The following is a 16,341-nucleotide window of genomic DNA, read 5'->3' on the forward strand; positions in this document are numbered from 1 at the left end:
ATGTTATTCAAAGTTTTTATAAAACTTCAATATTCAATTGATCCATTTGTGAGGGGACAATGAAAGGTTTATTTTCGTGTCTGCTGGTTGCTGTTCTTCTTCTCAGTGTGGAAGGTAAGCAAACTCTATCGTAACTTATCTATTGGTAAAACATCTTGTTTTTCCGAAAAAAGGTGGGGTTTCACCAAATTCATTACTTGGCCATTGTCATCGAACCCAAAAGAGTTAAGACAACCCAACCTAGAATCAACAGATTATATTGAAACAAAATCTTGTGTTAAATGACAAGTAAATTTTACACACCACGTTCCAAATCTACTACACACAAATTTTCAGTTTTAAGATGCTTCATTTGATTAAGTAAAAGAAAAAGCACTATAGCCACACTTCTTACAACACTCACCCATCCCAATCATATTATCAGGATGCGGTTCTCCTCCAACAATGCCTGTGGTCGTCTACTCTCCTGATTACCCAGCATACCCAACTGACTTTGAGGTGGGATACGCGTGCAAACGTCATGGTCGGCTTCTGACAGGATCACGGACCAACGTGTGCAAATCCGATGGTCATTGGTTGCACCCATCTCCTACATGCTAATATTGAATGTTGTAAACCTTTGGTATGGTTTAAAACATCAAAACAATAAAACGAAAAACTAACTTACAACTGTAGTAAGTGTGTGTGTTAAATTGCAAGGTTTGAGATTAAAATTAAATCAATCTTTTATTTCAGTTCGGGTAAGAAAGCACGCGGAATTTATGTTATATGTTAAAGGAAATTCACGTGGAATGCCGTCGCGTTCCACCGATTGAGAAATACACATGCTGATACTATAGTTACTGACAACATGTAGCAATATGCAAATAACAGCCGGCTGTTAGTTATAGCATAGATATAGAAAAAACATTTATGCGTTCTTGGAAGTTATAGAACTACGGTAAATTGCCAAGGGCAATAGAAAATTAACTATCAATAGCGGAAGGACCAACAAGAAGTGTTTCATTTTCCTGGGCTTGTTCAAATGTTTTCCCAACAAACAAACCGTTGCTCGGTTTTCTCTTCGAACAAGTTGCCATTGTTGTGATTGCCGGCGAGACAATATTTATTTCTGTACATTGAACTGGTGTTGCACGTTTTGCCTTTTCATTCCGCCGTTTGGATAATTTCTTTACAATTTTTACGGTTACACTTTATCGCATAATGCGTTGGGACAACAACCACAATAAAAAGCTTGCGGACCTGTGCTACTTAAATAAACAGCGGTTTGCTTCTTGGGACAATATACCAACATACTCTTTGATTTTATTTTGTGATTCTTGTTATCTTCCGTCACAAAAAACACTTTATGTACATTGGAAAGATCAACGTTAGCAAATTTTCACGCGGTTTGCATCACAACAAAATCAGAGGAAACCAAAAGTGCATTTACTTCAATTTTGTCCTGTTGGTTAGTTTAGACAAAAACAGAAATGGGACTCGCGATCAAATGGAAATTAATGTCACACACTGACCGTGACCCCAACATTTACTTGAACGCTTGTGCTTGATTGGATTTGCTGTGAGATCTTGCGGTAAGTTATCACATACTTGGGATAAGCGCTCGCATCCTTAAAAACTACAAATAAACTAGGATACTTTTCATCATCGACGACGCTGTTGTATGGGCGACGATCTTTTGCAACAGGTGTATCTTGCAATTCACTGTTTCCCCTGCAGTAGAAGCCAGTCACCACGTCTGCGATTAGCATTTTACGTAAACCGCTTGGTTCCGCTTTGGCGAAGTTATCAGCATAATCAGCCAGTTTTGCGAAATAAACTCCTTTTCCGAACTTCGTGCCTTACGAAAACAACATTGTTGTGGGAATTAACAGCTGGTATTTGAAAATCATTCATTGCACGGAAGATTAAAACAGGCAATATTTGCAACCAAAAGTTGTCTTATCCGTTATATCGGTGTTTCACACTTACACCTTCATTAGGTTTAGAAGCCATGATGTATATGCTTTTCCTCAACAAAATACATTACACGCATTTATTCGTAAATTCCAAAGATTACCGTGTTTGCCAAAGTAGCTTGTGTTGAAACCAGTATTGCAGATTTTGTCGATCGCTTCTTTTCTCGTGCCATGAAAAAGCTCGAAAGACACTTTGGCGCCTGGAAATCGCCACCGAAGTTCGCGAGCAGCAAAATTTTTTTCCGTCTGATACTGAAGGAAAAGCTTTCGATTTTGAACTCTTTCCACCTGAACATTACAGATTTTTGTCACTTATTGCGAATCGTTACAAGTTGTGGCTAACGTGCTCAAAAACAGAACAACGGGATGCTAAATGGGCATTTGTTACTTAAAACTAACATTGCGACGTCTTTACCAAACCGCAGAGTGCGTTGTAATTTTTGTGTCGTCCAAGTACTTTTTCATTCATTCATTCAAAATTGTTGGCTATTAAATGATTCGGCCGAGCACGAAGGTAATCTCTGGCATAAAATCGAAAAACTCGCTTATTGCATTTGCCCCATTTTAGCGACGCCACGTTTTGTATCCGGACACCCTCAACTCTAACTGGCATTCAACGATGCAATAGGACTTGGAAAATTTACTAATTTGAGAAGTGTTTTATGCCTTGCCATGCACCTCAAGATCGTCCAACACATTAGGCGGCAATGCATTGGTTGCAATGACAGTGAATTGTCGGTATATACTGTACAACGCAAAGCAACAAGGAAAAAGTGCGTCAAGGTTTGGACCAACGACCTTATAGATAGATTCGTCGGCCGAGACAGGTGCCCATGTACCACTTACGCAGGCAGTAGCACTGCTTTTACGGTGAAAGGCAGAAAAGAGTGCTTGTTGCAAATAATTGTTTTGAGTAACATTTTGTTGTTTTGGCGAAAGAAAAATATTTTTACCGAAATAACTTCAACTGCAGAAATTGTGTCCAAGAACTTTCGTTTGACGTGGACGTAATCAGGTTCATCTTTATCAAGAACAATTCGACAATTTTCTTTTCCCTCCAACCGACTCCATGTTCTCGGAACATCTGACAAGTCAATAAAAAACCGTACATCAGTTTCTGCTGTGTAATGTTAACAATCCCTTTTTAATCGTTTTCAGAGCAACAGAAAGAAACAACTTCCTACGTAACTTGCAACGCGATCGACCCTAAGGCATTAGCATACTATGTCACGTGATCTATTCCGCAATCACACTTTGTTCTGTTTCAGATTTTACCGAACATGGACAAACCTGTGTGAACAGCTTTCCCTGTGACGGGTCTAGGATGGACCCTAGCATGTCGGAGATGCGATGGGCCCCTCATTTCATTCCCATCATGACTTATTTCTCTCACAGGAATACCTGTGGACACTACTCGATGTTCTGGCTTTGAGATTTCGAAATGTGATGTTGGCAAACCCACGTCGGAATCCGAGTCATGTTTACCGAGTATCATACACACGTTTGCCACGAGGCACAACACAAAGGCAATTACGACTTGGTGGTAGCTTGTCCCTATGTGCCAAGAGCCAGCAAGATCTTCCAGACCATTCTCACTACCAAAGACTGCAACTGCGATGAGCAAGCAGCAATCTGTACCAATCATAATGCGACATTGTTTAATATTTTTATGAAACTGTATAATTTTGAATAAAATTACATAAAATTGTATTAACGTATGTTTTATTTTATCAAACAATGAAGGTAAAACCAACGTTTCGTCCACCATCGGGAGAGACTTCCTCAGGGTTATGTCACAACGATAATTCATCAAGCGCATAAACACTAACCCTGAGGAAGTCTCGGCGGATGGTGGATGTAACATTGGTTTTAATAAACACTTACGAAACTTAAGTGCCAGAAGAGCAATTCCTATTAATTACTATGCCTGGCTGGAAAAATAGCCGTATAAATGAAGGTTTTGTTTTCAAAGAAAAACCTTACTTGTTACGATCAAGGATGATATCCCAACACGCTTAAATATGCTTCTCAATCTTAACAAATAGAGGATGTAACTGATGAAGCCAAGAAACTGCGAGAGGGTTCCTAAAATCATCATGGACGCGACGGCATTTCGAGCGTGGTTTGCAACTATACAAACAAACTCTTTAACCATATTGCATGTTTAAGTTAAGAAAGCTGGTGCAAAATTTTCAATTTTATAAAAGGCCATTTTGTGAACCATATATTTATTCAAACAGGCGTAGATACTGTATATGTTTATATTTCTGCAAAGAATTCAACCAACCTTCATCCGATGTCGTGATTAGACACGATCCGTTCTTGCAAATTGCAAATAACCCGAGTGTTGTAGAGTTTGAGTAAGCCCATTCTGAGGAGGTGGTTGATATTACGGTGAGCAACAATGACGTTGCCAGGAAAGGTCCGGTTAAAACTGAAGGTCGATTCCAGTCCTCAAGAGAACATTCTGACAATTTCAAACAGCAAAATTACCTTTCATTCTTAGAACGTTTGTTATGCAACAGTTGATGTAAGTTATACAATATTTACCGTTAAATAGGAAAAACGGGCATGACAAAACATTTGCCACCAATGCCAAGGTGACAAAGATGAAGCCTGATCCGCGATACCAACTATCATCCAGTCCTTCTAACCCAAGGTCACTTCCAAACACGCCGACAGCAATTAGGAAGAAAGCAACTGCAAAAAACATTTATTTTGTTAAAAAGGCATTCAGCATTCCTTGACTGATTGAAGATTATTTCCTTCGAGCTCATCCCGTGAAGATTTTCAAAAATGTTATTATTTTGTAAGCCATCGTCTTTGTCAAGACTATAACCAGGAGTTTATAAAGTAGATTTGGTACAGTTATAAAAACCAGAAAACCACGGAAAGCATAGTTTTATTGCAAGTAAATATAAGTTACACTTGTTCCTCCTAAGTTTAATCTTCCGACCCAAATCACTAAGAACGGGATGTCAATGTGCCAGGCACCCTTCATACACAAACTTATCATCACAGCGATAGTTCGCAAATTTTTCGAATCGCATTCAGTTCTACAAATTGCTGTTGGCAAATCTATGTCGTGTAGAAAAAAAACTATTATCAGAGAACCAGTGTTAGGACTGAGTTTAAACAAATTCAACGCACTCGCAACAGCTATAGGGATCCGTTGCGCCTTGCCAAACTTTTTCTTGAACGCGAAGAAGAAGAATATTGACAGGGAGACGGACTGGGCAATAATTCCAAGCAACAACATGGCTGATACCGCTTTCCTTGAGTGACTTTCCATTTCTATTAAGTACGAAGTAATTAAAAAAGACATTAGTTGTGCGAGAGAACTACAAACAAACCTAGAGAAATTCCTTCGCATGAGAGTCCATCGCAAAAAGCAAACAATCCCAGAGTCTGACCGGACAAAGATTTTCTCACCCAGTCTGTAGTGACTGCAGCTATGACAGCCAAGACGAGTGAGACGGCCGCCAGCATGCCGGTAAAAATGAACGAATTCTCCTCATTTAACCTTCCCATGAGTTTGTCTACTATTTAAAATAAATGCTTAACACTTATCAACCTAAAGTTAACAATCTCCCGTTAATGTTAATCGTCGTTTAAAATCTCCCTGCGGCGTAAGGTTTAACACGCGTCCTTGTATCTTGGCACACAACTTACTTCAATGTTTCCACCCCAGTTTAATCCGGTTTCGCTCAATGATGGGCTTTAATTAAGCTGTTAAATCGTAGAGACAACTGTGGCTTTGCATACCTGCAGTCACGCTGTGCAAAAACTTTCGTAAAAGATGAAAAGAATTAAAGAAACTGTGCCGGATCTATGCATAAACGAAACCATCCTGACAGGCTGTCGATCGATAACCTACTAAATGAGCTTCAATCAGAAACTTTCGTGGAAGATGTATAACTGTACACAGCAAATGACACGCGTTTGCGTTGTATGGACCCTTAACTACGTCGTGACATTACCAGCCAAAAAAATTAGGCAAAAAATATCTATCCACCCATATTTACTAATGTTTTATGCAGTCTCAGAGACTAAGACAAAAACTATGATGTCCCTAAAACAACTCCTACGCCGGAATAACAACAACAACACACTGTTCAGCAATACGGATAACAACACTACTACAGTTTACAATCGATGTCGATGGTTGTCCGAAACAATTGTTTGTGGCGTTCTCCACCGACCTTCCTGATTTGTATTGTCTTGATGGAAGACATTAATCGGACGCGGTAACCATTATAATCGCTTTCAAAAGCCTATGTTGGAAGTGCTTTCCCACGCTATGACAAAGAAGTTAATGTGATAGCACTCAAAAGGTTCTGAAATCGACACTATTTTGTTACCGCGCTTCTGCCACTGCATACTACGTCAAAAGCGCGCGTGTCGCAAGATTAATCACAAATGATTTTGACAATAGGGCAAATTGATTTTAATGTAGATAATACTTAAAAAATTAGCTGCTAATACAAAATATATCAATCGGAAAGCATATAAAAACGTAACCATATAAAATATTGCTATTTTGCACAATTAGAAGTTATCAAATTGCTTGAAACATTAATTCCCATTAAAAATGTATTTAATTGTCATAGCAGGATAACAACATGCGACGTGAGAATCGTTGCCTGGAATGCTGCTTTGATACTTTTAATTTTCAACATCAAGAATCCACAATTCGCACAAGTTTGTCGTGCCACCTTGGAAATTTAAATACCTTCAATGAACCTTTGACAATTTAAATATCGTTTTGAACGTTTGGCGATGCAAATATCGTCAGTGATCGCTCGACGATTTAAATATCGTCAATGATATGGACAGCTTGTTGCTTTTTTGTTGGAATACTCAAACGTTTATCAAAGACAGCAAATAACAAAATCGTGTAGTTGGGTTTTGCTCATGTTTTCCTAAACCTTGACGGTACCTTTCGTGCTTTCATTTATTATTCTGAAAAAGTTGGTCGAAATAAAAAGTACAAATATCTTTGATATTATAGTAAACTTTAGTAAATTTATAATTTTATGAATTTAACCCGTTCTTACGACACAATCACAATGACTTTCACGTTTTGCTTTTGAACATATTTACATTTACAGAAATGTGTATTTACATCAATAAAATCTGCAGCAGACATTTAGCTTTGGCTTTCCTATTTGTTACATTAAAATTAAAAATCAGTTGTAACATACCAAAGAAAGGTATACTTTTCTTCAAGATAGTAGAATTTTCTACTATCTTGAAGAAAAGATAAAAAGATAAAAAGCGTATTAAATTTTGCAAATTGGAATGAATTTTGTCACAGAACCATAAAAATGCCACATTTAATCAAGCTAAGAAGTGAATTCTTTTTGCTTGAAATCCGTGTGTCATGACTTAAATGATTACATTATCTTCCATTGTTGTATATTAGTTATGAACTGACCTTCTAGCGCATAAAACTTTCTGGTAATACATCCCACAAGCGTTTTGTCCGCCATGCGACGAGGCATCAACGGGATTATGACCAGTGCTGTAAAGGCTCTAATGGTCCTAAGACAAAAGGTCTAAGGAATTTAAAGGAAATTGTTGGTCGTTTGACCACTTTAATTCTGAACTCATACTTCACAAGTTATTTCGCCTTGGTTTTTGGCAAGGGCGTGCCTTGTTTCCCTAATGTGTAATGCGGCACTGGTCGTGTTTCTACTTCGACACGTTTGTGCAATTGGCTCCTCTTTGATTGCGTTCCTACGTCATCGCAAATCGTGCGCTTTTGTCACGAGTTGTTGTTCACGGCAGAATGCATTGGGTCGATCAAACTCACAACGGTCTGCTCGATTGTGAATTCAACTACATAAAATGTGAGAGTAGTTTACATTGATTTAAGCACGTTGAAAGGAGATTGGAACTAGGGAAAGACATCAACAGCAAGATAAAAACAAAAGTCTTATGTATTTTTCCGAACGACGATTTAAAGGAAACTCTTTACGTTACGTCACAATATAGAAATTTGTTGTCATCGACGAGATAATTGCGATAGCATGTTGATGCATGTTGTGTCAAACGGTTGTGTGCGTGTGTTGTTAAACGAAGGAAGCAAAACAAAAACAAGAGTACACATGTAATTTTTGCGTTGCTTTTTTTTGAAATCCTTCGTTTACGATAATTTGACAGATAATATCCAGGTTGTTAGATTAGTAATATTTGCAATAGGATTACAAGCCTTCCACTGTTAACAAAAGGCGATAAGTGGTAACATAGTAACTAAATAGCAAGCTTAAATGTGGGTAGCAATGTTCGTAAATATTTTTCAAGAGATAATTTGTGTGCAAATGATTTGTCATTGACGTTGGTGTGAATATGAAAAATTTTATTGTTTTATTGTACAAGCTTTATTCGTAATTAAATCTGGTTATTTTCGTAGTTTTGGTAAAATTACTGCCGTTAGTCGAAAAACATGAGTAGATTTAAGGAAACGTATTTGTTCATTATTACTGGCATGTTAGCAGCCGTTTCGTGCACACTTGCTGTTATAGCTGCAGTCACTACAGATTGGCTGAGAAAATGTACGACAAGTCAGACTCTGGGACTCTTTATGTCATGCGATGGATTCTCATGCGGAGGAATTCCTCAAGGTTTGTTTGTGATTCGCTTGCACATAAACATAATTTTTTATTAATTTACATTTAATAGAAATGGAAAGTCACTCAAGGAAAGCGGTATTGGCCATGTTGTTGCTTGGTATTATTTTCCAGTTCATCTCCCTGTTCTTATTCTTCGTCTTCATGTGCAAAAAAAAGTTTGACAAGAAAACAAAATGGATTCCATCACTTTTTGCGAGTACGGAAAATCTTGTTTACTAGCTAATTCACCAATCATATAATTGTTTTTGTATGTTTTGTAGTGTGCTAATGCACAGAAATGTTGTGCTGTAATGCAAGATTTGTATGACCATAAACTTGAAACGCACGTGTTCATCATCCTAACACAAAAACACTTAAATTCACAGATGTTAAACAAGATTACTTGGATAAAATTTTTATCTACATATCGCTATATTTCTAATACTTTTAATAAGAAAGTAATCAAATATTAACACTCGAATATTTGTACTTTTTTCAAAAAAAGGACAAATTATCATGTAGACATATTTTGTCAATTGTAGTCGTTTGTTTTACGATTGTTGTCGGCGTGTTTTTGAGTCCGGTGGGACTAGAAGGACTTGAAGGGACTTGGAATCGTGGATCAGGCATCAATTACGTCATCGCCGCGTTGGTTGCGAGTTTTCTATCCTGTATTCCTGCCTTATTTAGATGTAAGTTATTGATTTCTTTTTGTGCTAAATTAAACAAAATACCGATTTGATAAGGAAAATAGCATTAACACATTAACAGGCACTATTCATACTTCAGGTTTAACTAAAGACCCAGGACAAGACTTGAATCGTTCTTCAGTCTTTGCTGGTCCTTTACTGGCGACTTCCCTCACCGTGTTAGTTGTGTCTGCCGTGTCTTCACAGTGGGCCTTTTCACCAATCAACTCACAAACCATTGGACTCTTTTCCGTCTGCGATGCAGGAACCTGTCGACTTTTGCCAACAAGCAAACGTAGGAAATGTTAACGTAATAGAAATAAGTTGAACCACATTTTGTTCCAAGACTAAATCTTACACTTAACATCACTTGTTATTGGGTCTTCTATTTTGTTGCCAACATTTAGAAATTTACTGCGTGGCAACTTCATTAAATTCTGTTTATTTTTTTCGACATGTTTGTAAAAAGCAAACGAATCTACTGCACTACAGAGACAAAAACAGAACATCTTCAGACGCCATATTTTTTTTTGCAAATGAACCCCTGCCAGCAAAACCCAGCAGTCGTTTTATTTCATATTGTATGTTTAGTGATAGCAAACCCGTTGCGAATGGTCGTTGCTTCCGCGACGATTTTGGCGACCCTGTTACAATGCATTTGTATTGTCTTCTACATCACCTTCCTGTTATGCAGACGTATTCAGCTGAAGGGCGTGGGGATTCTTTGTTCAATACTTTCTAGTGAGTTTGACATTTAAGCAGTATTGACCTTTATACTTACATTTAAAAGATGTGGTTACAAAACTTCTGATGCAAACTGTTAAAGTGTAGTCAAAAATATTACTTTTGGAACAACAATATGGTTACAAAATTAACATTAAATCGGTATGTCGCTTTGGATCCATTGATTGTGTTCGACATTCTTGGTAAAACGTGCATGATAAAGAAATAATATTCTTTATTTCGGTATAATATGTCGATGAATTGCTGGTGCACTGACCTTTAAAAACATTACGCTTTTTCAATGAAAGACAAGCTCTTCAGCTCCTCGAAGTGGTGAAGACATAATTATGCCTTGTTCATAATATATTTTTATCTCGGCAGATTGCTTCCTACTCATAGCAGTCGCAAGTTTTGGCAGCGCAAAGTCGTTGGAAGATTTGTCTGGCATTTGGGAGAGAGGGACAAGTTACGATGAAGCGATTGCTGCTTTGTTCTTGGGCGTGTTGGCCTCTTATTACTTTATACTGGCTAAAACTGACGGTGGATCGAAGCAAGTTGAGGAGAAGTACGAATTACGGGAGAACACGAGACTGGAGGGAAGCAAAACCGAGGACACTCGAGCTCAAACCGCCCTCAACACTGAAACAGGAGGTGAGTGTTTTGTTGAGTTTTAAAAAAAACTTGAGTAAGACGAAACAGAGTGTGTTTTCATACACAATGCCTGTGAAGATAAAGCAAAGCACTGTTAATGATAAACGTGATCCCAGTCGATACACGCTGACTTGTTTGGTCTATGACGATGTAGATGACGTCAACCTTGGCCACGATAAAAAAAACACGTGATTGTCAGACGAAGTCAATCACGATTACAACGAAAGTCGTTAATTATCTTAATTATCTCTTTGTCACACGTAACTGCAACCAAACTTTCAAAGTACTCGCCTTTTAAAACAATGACCTATAGGCTTCGTGGGGTGTTTTAACGGTAATGCAGTAGTGGTGGCATGTTTTGTAAATCTGGAGTGTATACCGTAACATATCACATTTTCCTTTACAGCCATATCTGTCAAAAACACCAACAACCAACACTGAACGGATGCTGATTCTAGTTGTGATTGTTGTATACACTTTCTTCTCCTTTCTTATTCCGAAGTTTCTTCTTTGATCTGTTCAATATACGAATGTGTCTTTCCGTCCGGGCAACAGTCTCATTTTTTAAAAACATAGGCTACTTGCAATTGCAATGTTTGGTTGCAATTTTTGATTAACGTTCCTAGCCACAATTGTATTCATCACATGAATATTTGGATAATTAAACGCTCTTGGACAAGTTGGTTGCTACTTTTTGTGCGTTTTTTTGCACGTCAAAAAAATGAACTTCTGTTTTTGTGACAATATAACAATTAACACATTGGTTGACGTACACTAGAATCATAGAGAAACTCAACGTTAACACAATAGGTTGTATTGCAAATTGTAACTACACTGTAACATATTATATATTATATACATAACGTAAAATCACGTTACAATATGTCAATCAAAACGAAACAAGAGTGTGCGTTAAAATAGAACAACAGTCATCGGCACGTGACAGCCACAAGCTCGCAAAACAGGAGTTTCAAAATTTATTTGGAAAACTTAATTGATTTTGAAACTGGACGTTTTTATCAATATTGCAACTAAACACCGTTTCGGTAGGTTATAACGTATTTGGGATAAGCGCTCGCGTCTTGAAAAACTACATATAATGTGGGATCGTTCACATTATCCACAACGCTGTTGTAGTGCTGACCATCATCTGCAAGAGGAGTATCCTGCATTTCGCCGCTTCCCTCGCAGTAGTATCCGGTAACAACATCAGCAATCAGCATTTGACGTAAACCGCTGGACTCTTCCGTAGCGTAACCATCGGAATAACCGGCCGTTCTTGCGAAGTAAACTCCTTTTCCGTACAGCGTGCCTTTGCAAAATGGAGTTATTGTTGGGGTTATCCTTTTTGATCAATTTACAATTTTACAATTTATTTGCACACTTATGTCTGTGATTTCTTTCTGGCGAAATTGCTAATACGATTACCATTTACTCCAAAATAACTTCTGTTGAAACCGGTTTCGCAAATATGGTCGATCGCTTCTTTTCTAGTTCCGTGAAAAAGCTCACGAGATACTCTGACGGCATTGAGTCTGCGCCTTTCAAGTTGAAGAGAAACAAACTTTTTTTCAACTTCATATTGCACGAAGAGTTTTGGGTTCTGGACTCGTTCGACCTGAAAACCAAAACAATAGCCTCTTGCATTACAACCCATTAAACTAGTGCAAAACTAGGTGGTAAAGATACTTATTACGAACTCACAATTTCGTGTGCTACGACTATGTTTCTACATATTGGTATTTGGAATAAACATGTTGCATCACAACTTTTTTAATTAAATTGCATGGAAAAATAAAGATTTACCGAAACAACTTGTGCAGTGTTCAGAAATTTCTCATAGACTCTGATGTACTCTCGGCTGTTCTTTTCGAGAATAACTCTTCGGCAGACTTCTTCTCTCTCCATTCGGATCCATTCTCTTGGAACATCTGAAATGTTTGGTAAAAGAATCGTTCTCGCGTTACCAAAACTTCTAGGACTTAGGTAATCTGAAGCTGCGTAAAAGTTTTACTTCAAACAAGTTTTTCATGACACAAAATTTTATAAATCAAAAATCAAACAAACCTTTGTTAACAGTTCTTACAAGGGTGTGTCTACGGTCGTTCTCCACTGTTTCCCTGTTTTCACCCCGCTCCATGCCTTCTGTGTATGGGTATGACGGGCACGTGATAATATAACTTTCATATTTTCCTAAAATCATGCACACGTTTGCTACGACACAGAACACAGAAGCAGCTATCGCTTGATGGTAGCTTGTTCCTCTGTTCCAGGTTCCCACGAGATCTTTCAAACCCTTTCCACTGCCAAAGACTGTGACCGCACTAAGTAAACAGCAATCTAAAGCAACCATAGCGTTTAGTATTAGGTTCTTCTTTCGTCGCTATACTGTTACGTAAGAATTGTATTATTCCAAAAAAATTACATGAAATTATGGTGGCTAAAAACCAATTACTCTTACTTTCATCAAACAATGAACAAGAAAGTGAAAACTTAGAACCTACTTGAAACAATTAAACAAGCAATCCCAAAACGCTTTAAAATAATCCTCGTCTTTAACAAATAGAGGATGTAACAAATCAAGCCGAGACACTGGGAGAATGTCCCCAAAATCATCATGGACGCAACGGCTTTTCGAGAGGAGTTTGCCATAACTGCATAAACAAGTTCGATAACCCTAATTCAGGCTATCTTTTCAAAGTTGCGTTAAATAGAACAGAACAATTTTGCATTTCTTTATTGTAAAATGCATTTGACTGAAAGTATCTCATCAATATTTCAGTAAAAATTGTGCCTTTATCTAAGCATAGCAGTTTGATCTGTGCATACATTTTACTTAAATAATGCTCCTTTTTCGAATTAACTTACGTTCGTCCGAAATCGTGATTTGACACAAATCGTTCTTGCAAATCGAAAAAAGCCCGAGCGTGTATAACGTGAAGCTTGAGTAAGTCCACTCTGAAGAGATGGTTGATATTACGCTGAGCAGCAATGACGTCGCCAAGAAAGGTCCAGTAAAAACCGACGGACGATTCCAATCATCCAAGTACCAACATCCTAAAAATTAAATAAATTACATACAAGAGTAGCGGCGTACCTGAATACGAGGTTAATTTTATTGTTGTTCTGTTCTATCGCTGATCACCAGGAGGTCAAAGTTACCAAGATCACATCACAAACCCCTTACCACAATAATCAGTGGTGTTTTCTTGCCACTAGCCTCAATGATGCAGTTACAATAATATGGTATATGGTCAACTTCAATAAGTCCGAGGCAAGTGTTTGTGTACCTGAGTTGTTGACCTTATCGTTTTGTCGCTGCCCATGCAATTTAATTTTTTGTCTATTTTATAATTTAGGTGCATTGAAGTTCTATTGCCCAAGATAAAGATGATTTAATTTCATTATTGTATGCTGTGTCTGTGTTTTCTCGGACACGCTATAGTGTGTATAAAGGCGAGATGTACTTTAAGAACACACTTTTGTGTTTTTGTAAAGTTAATATAGAGACTTCTACGGGATGCTTACTTTGATACGCAAGTCATGAATACGCGATTCCAAGACATGTAAAAAAATCTTCACATTTATATTTACCGTTTTTGATAATAAACACACAGGACAGAGCACTTGCCACCAATGCGGAGATGATGTAGATGAAACCGGATCCGCGATACCAACTATCATCCAGTCCTTCTAACCCAAGATCACTTCCAAACACACCGACAGCAATTACGAAACAAATAGCTGCAATGATAATGTTCAGCTGGCGTGGGCCATAAGGCTGTTGTGAATTAATGTACACTTAAAATATTTATAAATATGGTGCATTGGCCATACCAGCTACAAGCAACTGAAAAATACAGTTCCAAATTTGCTGGAGCTTTAGTTTTGCTTTTAATTCGTGGCCTCGAAGTTAAGACAAAGGAGTTTGCCGACCAGAATGACCCCCCAACTTGCCAGTAAACCGGCATAACAACTTATGGCATCTTACACCTATTATATAAGTCACAACTGAATTACTAAATCGACGAGTCACCAATATATTTTTATATTCGATTTCAATTAATTCCTTGATTAGATTTTGTATTCAATTTGAATGATTTGAAGAAACTTATATGTAGCATTCTATTGTTAGAAAACCAGTATTAAAAAGCTAAGTTTGATCAAACTTACGTACTCGCAAAAACTGATGGGACCCACTTTACTTTGCCATAGTTTCTCAGACATGCAAGGACGAAGAATGTTAACAGGGAGAAGAACTGGAAAATTGTACCAAGCAACAACATGGCTGATACCGCTTTCCTTGAGTGACTTTCCATTTCTGTCGTTAGGCAAGCATGTGAACAATATAGTTTATGTGTAAGCAAAATACAGACAAACCTTTAGGAATTCCTCCGCATGATAATCCATCGCAAATAGCAAAGAGTCCCAGATTTCGACTGGTCGAAGATTTTCTCAGCCAATCTGTAGTGACTGCAGCTAAGACAGCAAGTGTGCACGACACGGCTGCTAACATGCCAGTAAGAATAAACGCGAGCACCTCATTAATCTTTACCATGTTTAATTGGTAAACTAACGATATCTTCAAAGTAAAGGTTCATAATTATAAATATATGACAAAATCAATATACTATAAACGTAAATTGCAATGACAACGAATAACGTGCGTCACAGCTTGTCAGGCACTGTAATAATCTTCGAATATAGCCTTTGATTCAAGAAGACTTAGCGACTATTGGGATCATGTCTGTTAGTTTAATATTCTGCTAGACCTCAACAACGTAAACACTTAGGCAACCTTAAAAAATTTACTCTTTGTTATATTTATTTCGTTTTAATCGTTTCCAGTGCCTGATTTATTAACATTACGACATACTTGTACAAACCTGTCCAAAGAGCTTAAACCTAGCAACTATTTTGTAGCTCGTAACAAAAGTGTCACAGACGTTTCAGTTCCTGTAAGTGTTCCCTGTTGTTCAGGGCATGCAGTTGATATTTTTGTCCGTAGCATGAGAAGGAAATACAAAAATATACTTCGTTATGCCAAATCATTCGATACCTTACGTCACATAATGACCAGACATTGTGGTAATACAGCTTTTACAATTTCTATGCATCAGATTGCCAGTGTGAGATTCAATTTTATCGTCTGATGTCTTATTTTTTCTTGCAAACAACTGATTAAAAACCTTATATCCTGTTTATTTTTTATCCATTCTCACGTAACACGGGTAGCTTTGTTCTGTCGCGCCATTATCATTGTTAGCCAATCGTGATCACGAATGCACGAGAAATTGCACGATTTCCGATGACGTATGTGCACGAAGATGGTAAAAGCGAAAGTGCTACCGCGAAATGTTGATGCAAACTACTGGTTAAAATACGTTAAAAACGCGAAAGTCATCATCGCTAGATGCGTCACATGCATTTGCCACTTCCATTCCAACAACGGTCTATTCAATTAGGGCTATTTATTTGTACTTTGCAAGCGAAACAGCGCATATGATTTTTGATTTAATTTACTGTGGTAACAATGATTCTTTATGAAGTCACAATTCGACTTTGTCAGAACTTTATTGCTTCTCATATTGGGGTAATTATTCTTGTACAAGTCATTTCAGCCAAATCTACATCAGGTCAAACCAACCGCATTAATGCTAGAAGAAAATGATCCCCGAGTCTCACCATGAATTACCGAAACAAGTC

The 16,341-nt window shown here is 37.7% G+C and overlaps 3 protein-coding genes across 4 annotated transcripts; 1 reads left to right on the forward strand and 2 right to left on the reverse strand.

The window, feature by feature from the left end:
* Positions 1–1,318: 1,318 nt before the first annotated feature.
* On the reverse strand, positions 1,319–5,860 carry LOC145911848 (uncharacterized). 2 transcript variants are annotated; one of them, XM_082999292.1, is made up of 10 exons: positions 5,631–5,860; positions 5,312–5,500; positions 5,109–5,252; positions 4,509–4,658; positions 4,246–4,425; positions 3,942–4,088; positions 3,249–3,590; positions 2,912–3,042; positions 2,060–2,246; positions 1,319–1,840 (listed from the first exon to the last, which is right to left on the reverse strand). In XM_082999292.1, exons 2-10 carry the CDS (start codon positions 5,487–5,489, stop codon positions 1,503–1,505), a joined length of 1,797 nt encoding a protein of 598 aa, XP_082855418.1. In that variant the 5' UTR covers positions 5,490–5,500; positions 5,631–5,860; the 3' UTR covers positions 1,319–1,502. The 2 variants fall into 2 exon arrangements, with proteins under 2 accessions (XP_082855418.1, XP_082855425.1); XM_082999299.1 differs by lacking the exon at positions 5,631–5,860 and having other exon boundaries at positions 1,478–1,713; positions 5,312–5,570.
* Positions 5,861–8,377: 2,517 nt separating this feature from the next.
* Positions 8,378–11,307, forward strand: LOC145911924 (uncharacterized). Its single transcript, XM_082999360.1, has 7 exons — positions 8,378–8,584; positions 8,643–8,789; positions 9,115–9,264; positions 9,362–9,556; positions 9,853–10,002; positions 10,366–10,635; positions 11,042–11,307. The coding sequence occupies exons 1-7, from the start codon at positions 8,407–8,409 to the stop codon at positions 11,074–11,076; spliced, it is 1,125 nt and encodes a 374-aa protein (XP_082855486.1). The 5' UTR covers positions 8,378–8,406; the 3' UTR covers positions 11,077–11,307.
* Positions 11,308–11,447: 140 nt separating this feature from the next.
* Positions 11,448–15,197, reverse strand: LOC145911864 (uncharacterized). Its single transcript, XM_082999310.1, has 9 exons — positions 15,016–15,197; positions 14,813–14,956; positions 14,230–14,379; positions 13,504–13,692; positions 13,140–13,289; positions 12,703–12,975; positions 12,442–12,566; positions 12,064–12,253; positions 11,448–11,947 (listed from the first exon to the last, which is right to left on the reverse strand). Exons 1-9 carry the CDS (start codon positions 15,191–15,193, stop codon positions 11,667–11,669), a joined length of 1,680 nt encoding a protein of 559 aa, XP_082855436.1. The 5' UTR covers positions 15,194–15,197; the 3' UTR covers positions 11,448–11,666.
* Between the last annotated feature and the right edge of the window lie 1,144 nt (positions 15,198–16,341).

The sequence above is a fragment of the Ascidia mentula genome, chromosome 1 (assembly GCF_947561715.1).
Source record: "Ascidia mentula chromosome 1, kaAscMent1.1, whole genome shotgun sequence".
Classification (NCBI taxonomy): Eukaryota; Metazoa; Chordata; class Ascidiacea; order Phlebobranchia; family Ascidiidae; genus Ascidia; species Ascidia mentula.

What these genes read in the sequence shown, in the direction of transcription:
- LOC145911848 (XM_082999292.1), bottom strand. Translation starts at nt 5,489, where the DNA reads ATGGGAAGGTTAAATGAGGAGAATTCGTTCATTTTTACCGGCATGCTG. An exon ending in AATCACGACATCGGATGAAG is followed by an intron (nt 4,089 to 4,245) that starts GTTGGTTGAATT and finishes TTGTTTGTATAG; the next exon opens with TTGCAAACCACGCTCGAAAT. An exon ending in AAGCTACTTTGGCAAACACG is followed by an intron (nt 1,841 to 2,059) that starts GTAATCTTTGGA and finishes TGTTTTCGTAAG; the next exon opens with GCACGAAGTTCGGAAAAGGA.
- LOC145911924 (XM_082999360.1), top strand. Translation starts at nt 8,407, where the DNA reads ATGAGTAGATTTAAGGAAACGTATTTGTTCATTATTACTGGCATGTTA. An exon ending in ATGCGGAGGAATTCCTCAAG is followed by an intron (nt 8,585 to 8,642) that starts GTTTGTTTGTGA and finishes TACATTTAATAG; the next exon opens with AAATGGAAAGTCACTCAAGG. An exon ending in TCTTTGTTCAATACTTTCTA is followed by an intron (nt 10,003 to 10,365) that starts GTGAGTTTGACA and finishes TTATCTCGGCAG; the next exon opens with ATTGCTTCCTACTCATAGCA.
- LOC145911864 (XM_082999310.1), bottom strand. Translation starts at nt 15,193, where the DNA reads ATGGTAAAGATTAATGAGGTGCTCGCGTTTATTCTTACTGGCATGTTA. An exon ending in GGTCCCATCAGTTTTTGCGA is followed by an intron (nt 14,380 to 14,812) that starts GTACGTAAGTTT and finishes TTATCATTGCAG; the next exon opens with CTATTTGTTTCGTAATTGCT. An exon ending in TGCTTGTTTAATTGTTTCAA is followed by an intron (nt 12,976 to 13,139) that starts GTAGGTTCTAAG and finishes TGGTTGCTTTAG; the next exon opens with ATTGCTGTTTACTTAGTGCG.